Below are 20,851 nucleotides of genomic sequence, written 5' to 3'. Positions count from 1 at the left end.
ATACTTTAAGGTTTATGAAATGCTGTTTTGTTTGTGGAGGCAAGTGAGGGCACAGATCATCCCAGATATGTAGTATGCATAAGGTATTCTGGCTTTCATATATTTACTTTGGTATTTAGCCATATGTTTTTAATAACAGTTTATTTCATTTTTATAAATTATTAATAGTCTCAGTTCTGTTAATAGGACTGAAAATTATTGCTGTCCATTAATTCTACTAACGTTCAACATTTTGACGTTATTCCCCCAAGTAAATCTGTTAGTTGAAACTCAGTTTGGTGAAAGAATCCAATGGTCTACTGTATGTATAGTTATCACAACTTTTTAAAGTACTCTTAGTTTATTCAGCTATGCAGCTTTGACCATTTACATAATTACCCAATAATGCCTAATAAACTAGCACCTTGGCTTACTGTCTGCAATAAATTAATAAGCCAGGTATTAGGCACCTATGTGTTCTGGGTACTGGAGATACAAAGAAAACAAAGCTCTTAAGATGCTAACATTGACTGGCACATAGACATTTAATAAATATTTATTATTGACATTCTATCATGGGAAACAAGATGTACATAAAGTATACAGAATAAAAAAATCAAGAAAATTGGGGATCAGGAAAGGCATCATCATGTAGAAAATTATGCTTAAGCTGTATATTTTTTAAAAGTGAGAAGTTCTATGAGATGGAGGTGAGGAGGGAGTACGTCTTAGGCATACAAAATGGCTAGTTCAAAGGCACAAAGGTGGGAAATAGGAGGAGCAGAGGAACAAAATCGGTTTGGCTGAACTATAGAGTACAGGAAAAGAAATGGTACATTAATGAGATTAGAACAGGTTGGGGACAAGTTGTGAAGGGTCTTAAAAGCCAAATAAAAAAAGTTTATAGAGGCAATAGAAAGCCACTGGAGTTTATTGCTTAGGGGATCAATCTGAACAGAAGATCACTTTGGCAGCTGGGTGGAGGAAGAATAGAAGTAGGTGATGCTTTGAGGCAAGGAAACCAATTAGGAGGCCATTGAAATAGTCCAAATAAGTGACCAAATTTAACTCGGGGGGGGGGGGGGTTGTTTTGTTCTTGTTTATGTTTTATCTTTTTTGGCAGTTAAACCCAGTATTTCAACAGTAGAGGAAACTTTTTCCACCGACGTAGATTGACCTCTTTTCCTTAAGTTAGAGAGTTGCCTAGAGAACTATGAAATAAAGTAGGTTTGTCGGTTGTCACATCACTGGTATGGGAAAGAGACAGTACTTGAACTGGGTGTTCCTGATTCCAAGGACAGCCCTTTATCCACTACAGCTATGTTGCCTTTTAGCTAGACTGCCTTTTTAAAAATAGGAAATGTGTAAGATCAAGAAAGACATGAGAAGTCATACTTGAGAAGTGCACAATTAGTCTGTCTCACAGTAGTTTCTCTCTCTGCCTTATAAGGTGCATTGGAAACAAACGTTGGCTCACTAGTTAGGCTAGAAAAAATTCAAACCTTATCTTCAGACCCCAATAGTTACACACATAGAAGACAAATATTAACATAATTGGAGGATCATAGGATTAAGTTTAGCATGAAAAGAAGCTTCAAAGATCATCTCATTTTCCAGTGACAACACTAAAGCCCAGACAGGCTAAATGACTTGCCCACATGGTATTGAGGGAGCTGTGGTTTGAACCCTTGTCCTGCGACTCTGTATCCACTGTTCTTGTTGCTATACCACCTTAACTTTCACTTTATCCACCACTCTTGCTGCTATACTACCTTTCACTGCACCACCCAGGATATTTGGGGGGAGAAGGAATGGAGTTTCTGTCCAATAGTTACTGAGGTTATAAGGCCTATACCTGCAAATGATGATAGGGTGTATTTGCTATAGTGATTTCACCACAAACCTGCTGTAGAACAGGAAATACTTATCCATATCATTGTCAGCCAATTTGAACCAGAACTATATTTTGTTGACTAAATTAAAGGTTGCATAACTAGATCTAGGAAACCAATAGAGTGAACTATATACCTTTTGGATTCAGAGTCATATTTGAACATTGGGTTCTGTTACCATAGGTAAAATGAACAGCCTGTGCATTTCTTTCTCCTGACACAATAGGGAGAATATATTTTCCTCCAGAATATATATAAACAATTCCCTAACCAAAACTGTTCATCCAGGTCAAGATTTCAGGTATAATTCCAGTTATACAGAAACAAAACCTTACCACCCCAAATTTTTTAATGAAAATAATTAGAATCCAAGTCAGTAGTCTTTTGGCTTTAGTTTCCAAGTTGCCTAGTATACTTATTTTGAGTAAGTTCTCTTAGGGTCCTTAGCTTACTTCCTTAAAGTTCAACACATTCATTTCCTTGGGGAAAGCTTTCCTGTATTCTCCTTTCTCCTCCCAGCTCTACTTGTTATATTCTCTTCCTTCTTAAATTCTCATAATTACTTGTCTGTGTGAATGTTTTATTCCTCCCAATCAAATGTAAAGTCTTCTAGGACAGGAACAATTTTTCTTTGTTTTTGTATCCCCATTTATGATTGCAGTACTTTGTACATAGTAGGTTCTTACTTAATGCTTGTGGAATTTAATTGAAAATTTATAACTAGGAATTTTTTTAGAGGAAATTTTTGACTAGGAAAAAATCCAATGTTTACTTCAAACAAACAGGCTTCATAAGGGCCAGATAGTCAACCACCAACTGTAGCATACTATTTAGTCCAGTGTGATATAGGGTCCCACTGAACTATATTTTATTGGTTTCCTAGATCTAACTATGCAACTTTTCACTTGGTCAACAATAACCAGTTCTGGTTCAAATTAGCCAACAATAATATGGAAAAGTATCTTGTTCTACAGCAGGTTTGTGTTGAAACCAATGTAGAAGATACATCTTGTCATCATTTACAGGTATGGGCCTTAAAAATTACAGTATAGCCTCAGTAAATATTAGATAAAAGAATTATTCAATATTAATTTTAAAATCAAAATGAAATTAATGAGTTATAGTCAGCTGATGCTGGAAATCTAATAAAAATCATTCATTTCAGGTTCTTTTAATTTAACATTCTCTTCACAAAACTTGGGGAAATAAACAAAAACTGTGGTCATATAATTATGGCAGCTGTTTTGAAATCTTCATTCAAAGTGTGTGATGGTTCCTGCTTTAAAATTTTCCAAAGCAAAACAGTTAGCATACTACAGGGTTGTGAGATGAGGATTACATACAAATTGTTAAGCAAAATCACCTTTCAAAAATTTTATTTAATTTGTTGGTTTACTTATTTTTTTGCCTACTGGAATTATTATAGCCTTAATTAAGTTATATTAATCTGCCTTCAATTAGAAATTCATGTTTAATATTTCATTGAACTTATGATCTGTTTGAAAGTAGATATTTCCTCCAGTGTTACAGATCCTCTACCATTTTTACTCTTTGATAGAAAAATCTGTTCAACACTGCAAATGTCACCTTTTAAGTCTTTTTAATATTTTGTGAGTTCCGTAATTTCTCTGTCCATTCTCTCTTATTCTTGTTACACAAAAACTAGCTCCCCTCCTTTTCAGGTCATAGGTTTCCTGTTTATGTAGTTTTTAATGGTGCCTACTGTATGTGCTAGGTGTTGGGCTCAGCTGGGGATAGATATCAAGGCAAAAACATAACACTCCCTTCAAGGAGTCAGGGACTGTAATTCTTCTTCAAGGAAAATTAACATTCTACTGTGGGAAAACAACATGTGCCCAAGTGAGTAAATACAAACTATATCTAGAAAGAAATACTTCATGAGAAGCTTGGAGGATTAAAAAGTAAATTATATTGAGCAATAATTAAGTACTCAAAAAACAGACAAAAACCCTGAAAATTATCCCAGAGAGCTATCTATCAAAGTTGTACTATATACGATTTTGAAAATTATTTCTGTCTAGAATTTGCTTCTTGGGATTACACTGGGCATTTTACAAACTGTCATCACCTTTTACTAGTGGATTTTTTAATCAAAATACTATGTAATAGATTAACTACCCATATTAGACATAATTTTTCAGGTAATAGTAAATAGTTAAAAATAATTACAACAGATAATTTTACTTAGTCAGTCTTCAGATATAGCACGGTGAACCTGCATTTGTGGGGTTTCTGAGTAAAAGGATTTTTTTCGAAGTGTGTTTCTTTCTGCACTGTATATATGCATCCCTGCTGTAGATTTCATGGAATTAACTCTAATAATCTATAGAATTTCTAGAAAAAGTGAGTTATTGTCTGATGAAGGAGTGTACAACTCTAAAGTTTTGCATTTTGTGCTGCCTGCCTTAATAATCTGAATGGAATTATTTTAGTCAATTTACTTAAGTTGTGTTGTATTTGGTTTGATTCATTTTTATGATGTTATTTTCATAATCTTAAATTCTACATTATAACTTGTATTATTTTATTGTATTATATTAGTTTATTCACACTTTTCCCATTATTATCCAAATTGTTACTCTTTCACTGTGTTCAGTGGTACAGATAACCAAGGAGTTTAATGTTTTTTTGAGGCAGCTAGAAGCTGATTTTATATTAATGTAAACTGATGCTATGCAGAGTTGTCTGTTTTTTAAAACTTTTTAAATCAGTGAGTTTAATTAATTTATTTTTTCCTCTTAAGACTGTGAACCAGAAGAGCTGACTGATTGGTCTATGGATGAAAAATGTTCATTTTGTAACCTACAGAAAGAAGCAGTCAGTGTAAGTTTGAATATTGTGACATTATTTCTAAACTATTTACATAGATGTAACTAATTTATTACTTTACTTTATTTAGGCTAGGGAATATTTGTTCAATGGCTATATAACAAGTATTTAAATTGGTAAAAAAAAGATAAATGTTTTTTAGAAGCCTGGCATTATGCCATACTTGGAGATGACAAGACAAATGTCAACTTACACCTTCCTTTCTTTTTTCCCCCCTTTTGTTCCTTGTTTGATGACAATGAGTCTGTTTCCACTCAGATTTTTAGGGACGTTTTGGGTGTATGTAAAGCTTTAGTTTGGTCCACACCAAACCTTGACTTGGCAAACCTTGACTCCTAAATGTCACAAATCTAAGTTAGCATGATTTTTTGGGATTTGGGAGGGGAGCATTTCTCAGAGGAGAATGCTGGATTTAGAGTTAGAGATCCAAGTTCATATCCCAGCTCTGACACATTTTTCTTGGGTTCCCTTGTGCAATTCACTCTGTGGACCTCAGTTATTATCAAGTGAGAGGGTTGTACTTGATGGTCTTAGAGATTCCTTCCAGTACTTAATCTCGTTTCCTGTGGTGTAGTCAAGTCCCATGATGTTAATAGGACCACCAATAAATGTACAAATATTTGTTGATTGATGTGTTAATTCTCCTGACTCTGCCTTAGTCTGATTGTGTACGCAAACTTACTGAAGAATAAGGTCCTTCAGGGCACAACAGCCAGATCTATTTCCTCTTTGTCAGATTCTCCCAACTTCCAATATGATTGTGTTCAAATAGATACATTGGAAAATTTAATAATCTGCAATCAATGTATAGGATTCATTCTGTACATCAGTATGTATGGTAGTGATGTTCGAGGATGTGTTAAAAAATTTTTTTAGTATGTATTGTTGTTTATTTTCCAGGATTGTACACCAACTCTTGGTTCTTCACAGTCAACGCCTACAGAGGAACTGTCATCTCAGGGCCAGTCCAACACTGATAAGATTGAATGCCAAGCAGAAAATTATCTAAATGCACTCTTTCGAAAGAAAGGTAATAAGAGCAATTTTTAAAAACACGAATTACAGCGAAGGCATAGAATAATCATTAATCATTTTTTTCTCTAATGAAAAGGTTTCATCATGTATAAACTTAGAGTTTATTCTTAATGACTTTTTTTTTTTTCCATTATGCCTTCCTTCATCTTCTCTTTTCTAATTTTTAGGGACAGGGGCAGATTCAGAATCTTTTTCAGTATTTTTCCTTTAGTGGCCAACTCTTTGCTCAGTTTGACTTCTAAACCTGTCCCCGATCTTACTTTATCATACTTTTTCTTCTCCTACCACAGACAACTGTCACAAATGTGTATATGCTTCTTGTCCTCCTTATTTTGTTGCTGATTTCAAGACCTCAAACATTTCTTCAAGCTCAGTAAGTGATGAATGTATTTGGTTGCTACAGTTATCTCTAGCAGCCTTCCACTCGAATCATCTACCAGTCAGGTTTGGGCATATGCTTGTTAAAAAAATAAACTGTAGAAATATGGAACCTCCCTTGTGTTTGCCCATATTAGCATTTGATGGGGAGCTAAATTTCAGTTTAAATTTTTTTTATTCTGAATTTTATAAATACCAAACAAAATTATTACTTCCATACACAAGGTAGAACAGAGAGTGAAGAGTATACAGGAAATTGCAAGTCTCTATTATATTCAGTTTGCCTTTTTTTAAACACATAATGTAATATGTTACTTTCAGAGTTATCTTGCTCAAGACTTCATTTTTTACTAGATGGACCCTTTCAAGAAATCTCTCCTTTTGGAAAAGCACATCTTGCTTCTACATTCCTAGAAACTAAGAAAAATCCTTTAGGTTGTCATCTAGCTTTGAACCTATTTGTCACTAACAGATATATTTAATACTTTCATAAGCTCAGAGAAACTTTAGTCTTTAATCTCCACTTCCAAATTCTTTTGGAACATGTAATTTTGAAAACGGAATCTATATTGTCTAGATATAAAGTCTAGCAAATGATTCTCTATTAGAAGTAGTATTAGTGTAACTAAAAAGCTTAAGGTTAGGAGTTAACATAGAAAAGGAAGAAAAGAGTCCCCAAATTCTGAGAACTTAGAAGCTACCATATGTTTAAAAAGAAGAAATTCTTGCCATTAAAAATTTTGCATTTTTAAAGTCAATTTTTTTGTTATTAATAGTAGTCACAAATTTAAACCAGTTCTGTTGATGAGTTTTACACTCCATGTTAGGATTTAAAGATTTTCAATGACTGACAAAATTCCTTTTTGGGATTTTCATGCTACCTAAGATAAAGATGAAGTATTCATTGTAAGGATTTTTGTTTGATTTAGAAATAGCCATTGTTGCACCCTCTTTTCATGTTAGATATTTATAGTGGTAGTAGCCGAAGTTATCTGTGGTAGCAGTTAATGTTTATTTTCTTGTAGTGTGGAGTTGATCTAGGCTTTAGTACCCTTTTAAGAGTAATCAATAAAAACTTGATGCCATTTCAGCTGTTTCAAGCATCTGGCTCTACAAGAGGTCTTCTACCATTGGTTGGGTGAGTGTTCATGGATATTCAGTGGCCTCTCCATTTGGCTGTTTCCTGTTTTTTCTTAACAGTCTTTTCTCAGAAGGGCTTTTCAGGATTCCTACCCTCCACATTTTTGGCATCATAGGTCTTTATCCTTATTTTTTGTTTCATCAGTACTTTTCAGCTGTAACAATGTCTTATTTTCCCTTGTAACATTGTTAGAATAGAACCTTATTAGCGGCTTCAAACATGTTCTGGATAATTTAAAAACATTGGTTTCTGTATGCTGAACTTAACAAGTCATTACCTATCTTCCATATATTTGTCTACTTTATGCTTTTTAAATGGCCTTAACTCCTCCATTTCTCTGCCATTAACTAAAACCCTGAATGAAAGGTGAGATGTATCTTTTAATTTCAAAGACATAGGGATACCTTTGAATCTTGGGTAATAAGTTTTTATATCTTTTCTTATATAATCATTTTGATAGCAGACAACTTGGCCAACTCTGAGGAGATTTAGAAATCCTTGAGTGGCAGATTATCCTGCTCATTACATGACAGTTTCTCCTCCAAGAAAATATAAAGAGTTATTGATTGACTGAACCTGTTGACCCATGGTCTTGCAGATATTTATCATTTTTTATTTAAAAATCTAGGGGTAGGGAACCTGCGGCCTCAACATCGCATGTGGCCTTCTAGATCCTTGGGTGCCGCCTTTTCACGGAGTCCAAGTTTTACAGAACAAATTATTTTATTATTAAAGGGATTTGTTCTGTGAAGTTTGGATTCAGTCAAAGATTCACATATGTGGCCTTGAGGTCACAGGTTCGCCACCCCTGCGACTTAGCCCATTTTCATATTTCAAAGTCAGTGGCTTATTGTTCTATCTAGACCCAAATTTCAGGATGTTGTAATCAAATTACTTTTCTAAATATTGTCATTACTTTTTAATCTATCTCTCTATATAGCAGTAGGCCTTGTTTTATAAAACTGAATAGTATTATTTAATATTGAAAGCACACATAACAAAAAGTTCTCAAATGAACTCATATGAAATGTAAGAGGTTAAATATTCATGAGACCTAGATTTTAATTGGGCTATAATTTGTCTGGATTAAAGCAGTTCTGTTAATATGGAAGAGATCTTTCTTCGTGTTGTACTTAACTGTCAAAGTTTCTGGGTTTTATTTTATCAGTCAAGAAATTAATTAGCATTTATTAATATCTAACATGTGCCAGGCACAGTGTTAAGTGCTGGCTACAAAGATAAAAGTGAAACAGTCCCTGTTTCAAAAAAGGGGGGTTTTGGGGGGGGGTGAGGCAGTTGGGGTTAAGTGACTTGCCCAGGGTCACACAGCCAGAAAATGTCAAGTGTCTGAGGCTGGATTTGAATTCAGGTCCTCCTAACTGCAGGGCTGATGCTCTATCCACTGCGCCACCTAGCGGCCCTAGCTTACCTTCTAATAAAGGAGAGTATATACCTATATGTCTATACAAAATATATTCCTCCCTCCCCCCACCCCTGCAAAAAAAAGGGGGGGGGTGGTTGTACAGTACCAACCAAGCTGTGAGTGTGGGGACCGAATCCATGGAAAGTCATGAGTTTTCCTAGGTTTTTTTTTTAGCTTTGTACCTTTGCTTATGATGTATACCATTAACAATGAAAAGGTTTTATTTCCTTTTTTAAATATTCTCTGATAGACTTACAGCTAAAAAAAAATCCCCTTGATCTAAGATTTCCTATAGAAAGGAAGTTAATATCACTAAGTCAAAACTAAATACACCTGAGTAATATGTATCAGAAGTCACCAAAATACTGCTAATTTTTATTAACTTAAGCCTTTTGAGGCTTATTGGTAGAAAAGTAGGCTTTATTTCATTTGTGTTATAAGAGTTTGTGTGCAGAGAGAAAATTTTGTAGGTATTCTTTCTTTGGTGACTACTTTAGGCACAAGTATTCTATTAGTGAATTTCCTACATGAAACTGGTAACATAGAGAACGAACAAAGTCAAGGAAGATGATAAACATATTTTAAATATTTCTCTACAACTATGAATATTTAAACTTACTGGCATTTCATGTAATAAAAGAAAAGTTATTTAGCATGTAAATTTAGTTCACCTCGTCTGGTTGCTCCATGTAGTATCATATTTATTGCCCTGTACAATTTTAACATAAGGGTAGTAGTGTTTTCTTTGTTTTATAGATGAAGAATCTAAGGGTAATATGGATATAATATGATTTGTCCAGGACCAGCCAGGGAGATTATTAATTGAATTACTACAGTTTATAGTTCAAGATTTGCTGGTCTGTTGATTAAGACCAGTGCGTTACTCACTGGATTTTACTTAAGATGTTTCTTGGCAATATTGGATTTTAGAAATATTTTTTGTATGAACTGGTATACATCTAGTGATTCAAATGAATTGTTAGTTGGAGGTAATAAAAGAAAGCCAAAGTGTAATATATTTCCTTTTCCAAATACTCTCTTAGTTTTTCTTGAATAGCAGTCTCATACTTTAGGTCCTTTTTTAAGAATTAATTTGATTTCTTTTTTTAGCTCTCTATTTCTTAGTACCTCCTTTTATCTGCATCAAAATGAATTTGTTGAGATTTGTAGTTGAAATCTCCCATTCGAAAAAAAAAAAAAAAGCACAGTAAATAATTGTGCCTCTCCTCCCCCTACTGCCTTTCAAATTAATTGATAGGAAAAATTCTCTACAGTGTTTTTCTGGCTTTTTCCTGCTATACTAGCTCAAACTAGGCTGATCAGTAAGACACCATACTAATGATGCTGTGATGTTTCATTTCTTATAATTAGGAAGTAATAGAGTCTTTGAAGGTATATGTTAGTTTTTAATTCCCATTTATCACTTCTTTATTGAGTGATTGGGGGGCATAGTCCTTGACTGCAGCCTTCTTCATGGAAGCCAGGGCATTACTGAGTTCTTTTTCTTGATTTAATCTTAGTTTCCACCTTTTTTTTTTGTTTTAATGACCTTCAGAGCCTACTTATCCTTGGAGACTTCTAATAATTCCATGGCTCACTTTATTAGGGGCAAACCCATACACTGCCTAAGTTTACACACAGGCTTGGTAGTAGCTTGGTCAGTTGCCTGAAGTGGTATCAGTATGCCAGCTTTGTCATGCTCTTGATCACTTTGTGGCCCTTGTTAATGCTCCTAGCCATAGTGTAGTAGATGGACATGCCTCTGGTACTCCTATCTGTCATGTCAATTAAAACAGCAGCAGAAAGGCTATTGGTTTCCTTAATTGTAACTTTTTAGTCAGTGTTTTGAGTTTAACATGAGATGTACAGCTACTTTGATTTCATGTATTTCCTATTCAGATTATATATTTGTGACAATATTGTGACCACACTTTAAACATCTGTTGTTTCCATGGAACTTGAGAACTCTTGGTGTTGCTGCCATAAAAAACAATTTCCATATCAGTGTAAATTGATGTTAGAGATATTAAGATAGATTTGGGTGTCTTGGGGCTTGGTTTTGCCAAACACATTGAGGATATTAATCAAACACTTGAAAAACATGTGAACAAGGGAAAATGACTCAGGACTTTGTGTAATACAGGCTTACTGAAATTACTCATCACTCTTAAGTTGGGGCTGACATAAAAATTATTATTAAAGAGCTTGATGTTACCAGAGCTTTTTAAAGAATAAAAATACTGGAGCAGCTAGGTTGTGCAGTACATAGAGCACTGACCCTGTAGTCAGGAGGACCTGAGTTCAAATCTGACCTCAGACACTTCCTAACTGTGTGACCCTGAGCAAGTCACTTAAACCTTATCCCCCCCCCCCAAAAAGAATAAAAATACTTTTTAAGGGAATAGCCATTCAAAGATTATCAACTTTGATACTTTGATTATCAACTTATACTTATAAAAGAATGGAATTTTAAAACCAGCTAAAGAATGCTGTCTTTTTTGGAAATACAATTATTCTTGAAAGGCATTAGGTAGAGGAAGATCTCAAGTTCTGAAAAGCCTTAGAAATCATCTGTAGTGAATTATAAATGGCAAATAATTCTAGAGTGCGTCCCCAAAAATGTTTGACCTCACTAAATTAAACTTATTATTTTTGCTCAGCCATAGAATGAGATTGGAACATTGGATAACTGACAAGACAGCAGAGTAAGAGGAAGCAATACAACCCAGTTCTCTTATACAATTACTCCAGAAAATATTGAAAAGCAAATGTGGAGGAAGGGTCATAAGGAACAAACATCACTTGAACCTCACTTTCATTTGAACTGGACAGAAGAGGGTAGGGCACACACACTAGAGAGTTTGGTGATTTGGTGTAGAAATAAATGCAACTCAATAGGGAACTGGGAGAGAGGAAAGGGGAATGAGGGAGGATTTCATGGAAGAATTAGCCATAAGCAAAACAAACTCCAACCTCAGAAAACGGATGATGGGAGTTTAAAATGAAAAAAGGAAACGGTAACAACTTGTGAACAGGTTCTTGTTGAAAGGAAGAAAGGCAGAGGAACCAAGACAGAATACCTCAATTATAGATTACTAGTACTAAGTACACTCCTGTTTGAGTGTGAGCAAAGAGAGGAAAAAAGCATAAAAGAACAGGGTGGAAAAAAATAGACATTTATTAGTCATAAAACAAAGAATGAAACTAACCCTTCCACAACAGTAAAAAAGCAAGCACACAGAAGATGGATTGAATGCATTAGAGAAGCAGAATCCAGCACCATATCAACAATATTTTTTTTTCTTTTTGTTACAAAATCTTTATTCAAAATATTCTTCAGGTAAACTCAGAAAAGTCCAGTAGTAATCATGATGTCCTGTAAGCCGACAGTAAAAATAGACTTGATAAAAAGATAAATATGAAATAACATTGTAAAGAAAAATGAGTTTAAAGGACTTAATGGCTGTGATCAGTGCAGTGTGCTGACATGACTTCAGAGGACCAGTGATAAGACATGGTCTCCAATCCCTGACAGTGAGGTAATGAGTTCAAGGTACAGAAGGAGACGTGTATTTTTGGACATAGCCAGTGTAAGAATTTGTTTTGCTTGATCATACAAATTTGATGCAACATTTTAACAGGATGTTTCTCTTTAGAAGTTTCATGTCCTCAAAGGGTACTGAGGTATTACAACAAAAACAGAGTAGCTGGGATCTGGATTAGTTTTGTTCTGAGGGTTTAAAGAGACGGGAGTATAAAAGGAGGAACATACACAAGTATGGAAAGGAAGTAGGGTGGAAATTGCTATTTCTCATAATTAGACCTGAGAAGAAGAAGTAGGGCTAGAAAGATGGGCATGGGATGAATTTTACTCTTATCTGAGAGTTGGAACATATCCACAATTTTGTGTGAAATACATCAAAGTCAATAAGAAATCAAGGGGGCATCAAGAAAAAGGTAGGCTCTAAAGGAATATATGGGGTCTTGAAAGTCTTAGTGCAGTTTTAAGCTGTTAAATCTTACTGAAGCTTATTTAATCTTTTTTTTTTTTTTTTTTTTTTTTTTTTGCAAGGCAGTCAGGGTTAAGTGGCTTGCCCAGGGTCACATAGCTAGTAAATGTCAAGTGTCTGAGGTCGGATTTGAACTCAGGTCCTCCAGACTCCAAGGCCGGAGCTCTGTCCATTGCACCACCTAGCTGCCCCTATTTAATTTAAGTTTTAAAGCTTGAAAATGCACAGAGGTTTTTGGGACATCCTCTAGTTGTAAGCAAAACAAATTTCCAGATCCTGAAGGGGCATTAAAAGAGACTAAAAGAAAGAAAAACTAAGAACTATATATAAGGGGATTTCCATCATTTGGGGAATGGCTGAACAAATTTTATTATATTACTAGAATATTTTTGTGACACAAATGATGAAAGAGATGATTTTAGAGAATTTAGGTAGACTTGAAAATCATCACCCTGTATAACAAAATAAAAAAAGATAGTAAAGTTGGTAAATATAATCTCATATGCATTAGTGAGAATTGGTGATATGTTAACTCATTTCTCAGAAATGGCAATGAAAACAGAAAAGCCTTAGTCAATAGGCTATGGCTGTTTTAGTAGACTTCAAGATCAGTATTAGTAGTGTTACATGGCAGCAAAAAAAAAAAGTCTAATACAATCTTTAGTCTGTGTTCATGGAAACCTGGTGTCTAGAATGAAGAATGCTGTAACCCCAAAGACAATTTGTCCGGTAACATGGTAGTACTATTCATTTCTAGGGACTACACTTTAAGAAGGCCATTACCCATATGGAATGGATTCAGAGAAGAAGAGACAGATCATGGAAAGATTAGAAATTACTCCATATATAATTAAGTTGAAGAAGTTGAGTGTTTAGTTTGAAAAAGAGAAATTGTGGTTGAACTCAGGGGATAGTAGCCGTTTTATTTGAAGGTGCCGTATTTGGAAAAGGGCTTACTTTGGTTGGGTCTTGGAGGACAGAGATAGGATTACTATGAAAAAAACTATATTTCAGCAGAAATAAGCATGTAAATTCATAATAAGGTCATCTCAGGATATACTAAGTTCAGTCTTTAGTTAAGTAGAGATTGGATGATTGCTTGTCAGGGATGTTACAGAGGGAAAAGAGGACTAGATTTGGGATCAGAGTACCAATGTTCAAATCCAAACTTCACTATTTGGTCTTGGGCAACTCACTTAACTCACCTGGGCTTCAATTTCCTCTTTGTAAAAGAGGAGATTTCAGTAGATGACCTCTATGGAACCCAGTGACCTCAGACATCCCTTTTCACACAGATATTTTGTGACTGCATATTCATTTGAGAAAAACAACATCCTTAATGGGTGTTTTAAAAGTTTTCACCTGATTCTCAGCAGTGTTTTGAATTTTCCTTTTAGTTTCATTTCTCTTTTCAGGTATACTCTTGAGTAAATTCATTTCTCTATACCCTTCCTCTAAGATGGAGGGTGTTTTAAGTCTACTTGTGTATAAAGTATGTTCCAGATAATGAAGTATATATGCTGCTTATATTATTTAAAATCAGAGGGCCAAATAGAAACAGTACTAGCTTAAATTTTAAAAGTATTACATAACAAAAACCTATCTTTGTTTATATATTTGGTCCTAATCAGTCTAAGAAAATAGGTTAATATTTTGGATTTTATATGACTTACTGTATTATAACTAAGTATATGTTTACAAATCTTTCAATAAACATCATAATACCTTACTGGTTTTGAAAAACTTGTTATTTGATTACAAATAAAGGCTAAATTCTTTTTCCGCAGAAACGCTTAAAATTTGCTCTTTGGGGTTTTTTTTTTTGTTTTTTTTTTTTGTTTTTTCTTTTTAAAGAATGACCATAGAATGATAGACTGTTAGAGGAAGTATTTACCTTAGAGATTATCTAGTCCGACCTTCTCATTTTTTTTTGTTTGTTTTTTGGTGAGGCAATCGGGGTTAAGTGAGTTGCCTAGGGTCACACAGCTAGTTGTCAAGTGTCTAAGGCCAAATTTGAAACTTCCTGACTGTAGGAGGTATCCACTACGCTACCTAGCTGCCCCTGGCCTTCTCATTTTAAAGAAATACAGAGAAATACAGTGATTTGTATAAGGTCTTATAGTTAGTGACAAAACTAGGACTGCCATCTAGGACTCTGTGCTCATAGGCCAGTATTCTTTCTATTATACTACACTGCCTTGTTTTGAGATAGCCTTTCCTATCTTGTATTGCCCTCAAACAATTTCTGAAACTTGCGGAATGGATTTAAATATTATGAACAACTGTATTTTATTAAAGCTCCTTGGTTAAATAATGTTCCCTTATTTTGCAGACATGAAAATTGGGGGGGGGGGGGTTAGTTCTCATTAGAATTACATAATCTTTGGGACTACTATTGTCTATAACTGAAAATTCTATTGCCCAAAAGCAAATTTTAGACGTGGAAAAAAAATTAACAGCTTGGCACAAGAGGTACAAAACATTACCCAAGCAACAAATGTCTTGAAAATTAGCATGAACCACTAGAAGTTAGTGGCTCTGTGGGAAAATAAGAAATATTTAAAACAAAGTGAAAAGACTGGAGAAATAGAAGAAAATATAAGCTATTACCTTTTTTTTAAACCACTGAGATAATCATGCCATTTATCTCAACATTCTTTAAGCAAGCCTCTTTTAGAATTGCAATACAGTGAGATCTGTGCAAAGAAGAACTGGTGAGGTAATATCTTTGTAGTACTTACAGATAGAGAAACATACAAGAACAAAAGATTATAAACTGATAACATTTTAATCTGGTTTCTAATAGAAGCATTAAACAGTAAATAAACCCTGTAGAAGTTATCAGTTAAAATGTGTGAAGTTCTGTAGATGATAGGCGGCTGTAAATTATATGCTAATTTGTTCATGAAGTAGAACGTTGTCCAAAAGAAGTTTAAAAACTTTTTTAATGTTTTAAGTTATAAAAATAATAAAAACTACTCTATTATAAAAAGAACTTTATAGTACTTTTATAATAGTATAAAAACTACTTCTACTGTCTTCAAGCTAGAAGATAAGCATACAAGTGACCATAACTATAGTAAAACCTGATAGGAGTGGAAACATAATGTCCTTTGGAACTTTACAAACAACCAAGAAGTTTTTCCAGATACAGTAAATTCAGTCCAATCTAATAAGCATTTATTAAGTGCCTGTTCTAGAAGTGCAAAGAATTTTACTGGTTGCTAAGGATACAAAGAAAGGCAAATTTTAAAATAGTTCCTGATCTCAAAGAGGATACAGTCTAGACAGGAGGTACAATATTTAAACAAATAATTGTATGCATGATATTTTATGAAGGGAGAGAGCACTAATAACTTTGGGGGTTAGGAAAGACTTCCACAAGACTTCCTCACAAGAGGAAGAGATGAGAAGTGAGCATGGTCCAGGCAGCCACAGGGGTAGGACTATTACAAAGACAAGAAGGTGGGAGGTAGGTGGAATGCCAGGTTCAGGGCCCACAGCATCTAAGCCAGTTTGGCCTATCCATAGGGCACCTGAAAGATTTGAGAAGTAAAATGGGTTCAGGAGGGAAAACTAGAACCAGGTTATGAAGGATTTTAAAGGCCAAGCTTTAAGAAGTTTATATTTTATCTAATAGGGCAATGGGGAACTATGGAAGGTTCTTGGAAAAGGGATTACATGGTAAGACCTGCACTTTAGAAGATTATTTTGGCAACTGTGCAGAGGATGGACAGGAGAGGGTTGAGACTGGAAGCTGATAATTATGAGGCTTTTGCAGTAATTTAGGCCATGAGTTGATAAAGGTCTGACCTGAGTGGAAAGACAAGATATATCATGAAAGTAGAAATAACACTCGTAAGTGATTAGATTTCTGTAGTTCATCTCAGCTTTTTAAATGAAAGCCAATTTAAAAATTGGGAACCATATTCAGGTAATAAAAACTGCAAAAATACTCATTCTACAGAATAATGCTATGAGAGTAGTTTCATGTTTTCTTATCCCTCCTTTATTAGAGGGCAGCAAGAGGTGATTTGTATGGATTTTTCCTTTTTTTAAAATTTTCTTACCTTGCACTTTGTTTCTCTCTTCCATTTTTTGTTTTGTTTTTCATTATGCTTATTATATATTTATTTTATGTAGAGTTTTATGTTTGTATATGTATTTTCTCCCCTCTGCTATGTCAGGCCATATGAGGATAAGTTTTATGTTTATGTTCATTCCTTCTGCCTTCCCTATTGTCTAAGATGGTCCTTTTGCATGTATTAGACAATATGTATTCAACAAAAATTCAGCCCAGGAGAGGATGAAACACGCAGTACTAAGCACTGAATGAAATAGTTTGAATTTGATGAGTTTTTGTAGATATTTTTCAGAGAATGCTATACATTCATTATAGGTTGGTAGGTTAATCATATTGTCTTAGTGCTAGAAGGGACTTTATATAAATAGTCCAACATTTGGATGAAGAGAAAACTAAAGCCTGAAGCAGTCAGTTAACTTGCCTAAGGTCACACAATTAATAAGCAGCCACAACTCACAGAGAACTTTAGAGTTTTAATCTATTGTGGTTCCAAAGCCAGTTTTTCCATACTTTCACAGATAATAATAGATCAGTTTTAATTATATTGATTATTGCCAATGAGCCATTTACAGAATTTTAAAGTTTTCTTAGTTCTTACTGCTTTTTCTTTTAGTCTTTCAGTAACAAATATCGTCAGTTGTTTTTCACTGGGATAAAACAAAACCATAGATGCAATAGCAATAATTAACACTTAATAGCTAATACTTAAATATACTTCTAATGTTTACAAAGTACTTTATATGTAATCTCATTTGATCAACTTCTTTGTAGTCTCTTAGAAAACGAAAAAATTTAGTTTTATAGATTTCTTTTGTTTTTATGTCACATTGATTTCTGAATATGCCCTTGTCCTCCCCAGTAAGCTTTCTTTGTAGCAAACATTTTGAAATAAACAGTTTAGGAAAACTAGCTGAAATATTAGTCTTACTTTGACAGCAATATACTGTATTCTACAGGTAGAATTGCCCACGTTTCGAGTTTCCTCATCTGTAAACTTGGAATAAAAATAGCACCTACTTCCTAGGGTTGTTTGGAGGATAAGATGAGATAATATTTGTAAAGTACTTTGCGAACCTTAAAAGATACCATTAAAAGTCCTTATTTGAGGCAGCTACATGGTGCAGTGCATAGAACATCCTAACTTGGAGTCAGGAAGACATAAGTTTAAACCTGACCTCAGATACTTACTCGCTATGTGGCCCTGGACAAATCACTTCTCTCTATGTTAGTTTCCTCATTTGTAAAACAGGGATAATAACACTTACCTCTCATGGGTGTTAATACGAATCAATTGAGATATTTGGAAAGTGAATTATGCAGACCTTAAAGTACTATACAAATAGTAGTTATTATGATTATGTTTTCTCATCTCTTTCAGGGGTGAGCTTAGTCATTATAATTGTACATTCAGTTTTATGGTTCTTTATATTTTCATTGTTATAGCCATTGTGTATATTGTTTTCCTGGTTCTGCTTATTTCACTTTGCATCAATTCACGTCTCTCTATATTTCTCTGTTTTCATAGTTGTCATTTCTTACAGCATAATAATATTATTTTAACAGATTTTTGTGCTTGAAAGATCATCATCACTACAAGATCTGTGACTTTTACTTTATGGGACATTCTTTTCCATTTTAGGAAATCTCCACTTATTGGAAAAGTCTTTTTTTATAATTGAACCAAAACCTGGTCCTTGTAACTTCTTTGCATTGGATGTTGGCTTAAAAGAGTATCAGATTTAGAGCTATAAAGAGACATTATAAATAACCTTAAGTTGAGAATCCAAAAAGATTTCAACAGGTTAGAATGTTGAGTCAGATGAATAAGATGAAATTTAAAAGAGATATGTCTAAAATCTTTGTTTCAGAAAACCAACTTCCCATAACCAGGACCACACATAACTACAACAGAGTAACTGGAAAGAGCAAAACAAAACCAGGCACTGTAGTTAATGGCCAACCTTGCCTCTAAAGAAGAGGTGTGAAAGCACACCTCCCTCCTTTCTGTGCAGAAGTATGAGATTGTTGGTATAGAACATTGCATGTTTTGTTACTTAGTTGATATGTTGGTTATAATTTTGTTGAGTTGCCTTTTTGGCTGTTTAAAAAATTCCTTTTTACAAGGGAGTCAGTTGCTAGATAGGGAAGTAGGGGCAAGAAAGATTCAGAAATGGAAAATCAACTTGACAGGAGGGGTACATGGCTTTGTAACATTTTGTATGAAAAATTTCAGGGACTTTTAGTGGACCACAAGCTTTTTATGTGAGGACAGGTGTGATATGGCAGCCAGAAAATGCCAATGTGATCTTAAGTTGCTTTGAGAGGTGTAATATCCAGGACTAGGTAGATGATAGTCCCTTCTGGTCTGACTACATTTGGAGAATTATATTCCATTCTAAGCATTACTATGTGGGAAGGCCATTGATAAGTTAGAGAAGATACCAGGATAGTGAAGTAGTGAGGGTTAAGATCATACAGTGGGAGGTCTGGAAATATTTAGTCCGGGAAAGGAAAGATTCTCAAGGTATATGGTTGCCAACTTTGTTTGAAGAATGCCTGTCATGAGCACAAGAAATTAGACTTGTTTGACTTGGTGGCTGAAGTTCCAGTTTTTTTTTCAGAAGGAAGGAATAAAGATTACTTTTTATTTTATTTTTGCTCTTCCTCTCCTTGGCTCTTCCCATACCTGACTCTGGCCAGACATCTGTAAGTTTGTAATTTACTCATCAGCATCAACCCCTGCCTTTCCCTGCAGCCCTGGACTAGTGCTTATTATTACTTAGACAATCCTTTCAGAGTGTCATAGCCCATAGACACACCTCAAGTCTACGTGAGTCCAAACCTTTTCTTTTGATATGTGAATTATTTCGAATTTCATATTTCTGAGAAAATTGCTATTTGTAATAAACACCAGCGGTTCCTTCTTGCCTCTAGGATCATACACAAAATCTTCTGGCATTCAAAATCCTTAATAACCTAGTGTCTTCCTACCTTTCCAGTCTTCTTACACATTATTCCCCAACATGTACTCTGTGACAGTGGCCTCTTTGCTGTACCACAAATGAGACATTCCATCTCTCAACTCTGGGTATTTTCTCTGCCTGTTATCTATTTTTGGAATACTCTCCCTCCTTATGTCTTGTGTAGCTGCTTCCCTGGCTTCCTTTATTTCCCAACTAAAATCCCATCTTCTACCAGAAGCCTTTGATAATTCCTCTTAATTCTGTCTTCTCTCTCTCATTTACTCCCGATTTATCCTGAATATAGCTTGTTTATATATATATATATATATATATATTTGTTTGTTTGTTGTCTCCCCATTAGATTGTGAACTCTTTTAGGGTAGGGATTATCTTTTGCCTCCTTAGCACAATGCCTGGCACATAATCAGCACTCAATAAATCTTTCTTGACTGACTGGTGAAGAACCAGTAGTATTTATAATGATACTGTCAGCACAATTCCTGGAAATGACATGAGATTTATAATTCTGCAACAAATTCCAGATATTATTTGACTATGAGTCCAGAGAAGCCTAAGGATACAATGATAGACTAGCTACTCTGCTCACAAGGAGGGAGAAAAGACATGGAAGCAAATATCTGTGATACTAGAAGGGGTGGAAGTAAACATAAATTACAGACCTAGGCAGAGTTCTATAAGAAATATAAGGAAGGAAAGATAACTTGTTTATGAGTTTGGGGAAAGAGAGGAAAATGGGAAGTATCAGAAATGCCTTGATATGAGTGTAGTACCCGAGCTGGTCGTTGAAGTGGGCAGATGACAAAAATAAGTTATTAGTAAAATATGCATGCATCTTAGAGCTTCAGTTTTGAACCACTATAGAGTAAAAATTGGGTTTAGTGATTTTAAACAAAATGTATGCTAAGCCAAGTAAGTCAGAAGATATCCACAAGTAGAAAATTGTTAGGAATAATGAATGTAACTTAGACCAATAATTTTACCTACCTCACAAACCAAATAGCTTTAAAACCCAAGTTATTTGCTGCCTCATTGTAAGTATTATCAGCCACATGCGCATACCTTGTCATTCTCATTG

The 20,851-nt window shown here is 34.6% G+C and overlaps 1 protein-coding gene across 8 annotated transcripts in view; it reads left to right on the top strand.

Annotated features, from left to right (window-relative positions):
- The window catches only part of LCORL (ligand dependent nuclear receptor corepressor like), a 172,131-nt gene that overhangs the window by 59,887 nt on the left and 91,393 nt on the right, over nt 1-20,851 (top strand). For all 8 annotated transcript variants that reach the window (XR_003566793.1, XR_003566795.1, XR_003566794.1 and 5 more), the window contains 2 exons: nt 4,636-4,715; nt 5,622-5,751. Coding sequence is in view for 4 of the 8 variants with exons in the window: in XM_027836137.1 (XP_027691938.1) it covers nt 4,636-4,715; nt 5,622-5,751 (210 nt within the window). In the remaining 4 variants the exon portion in view is untranslated. The remainder of the gene's footprint in view (nt 1-4,635; nt 4,716-5,621; nt 5,752-20,851) is intronic.

This window comes from Vombatus ursinus, unplaced genomic scaffold (assembly GCF_900497805.2).
Source record: "Vombatus ursinus unplaced genomic scaffold, bare-nosed wombat genome assembly UNPS02014818.1, whole genome shotgun sequence".
Lineage (NCBI taxonomy): Eukaryota > Metazoa > Chordata > Mammalia > Diprotodontia > Vombatidae > Vombatus > Vombatus ursinus.
The sequence above is the reverse complement of the archived record's forward strand: the minus strand, read 5'-3'. Positions and strand labels throughout refer to the sequence as shown.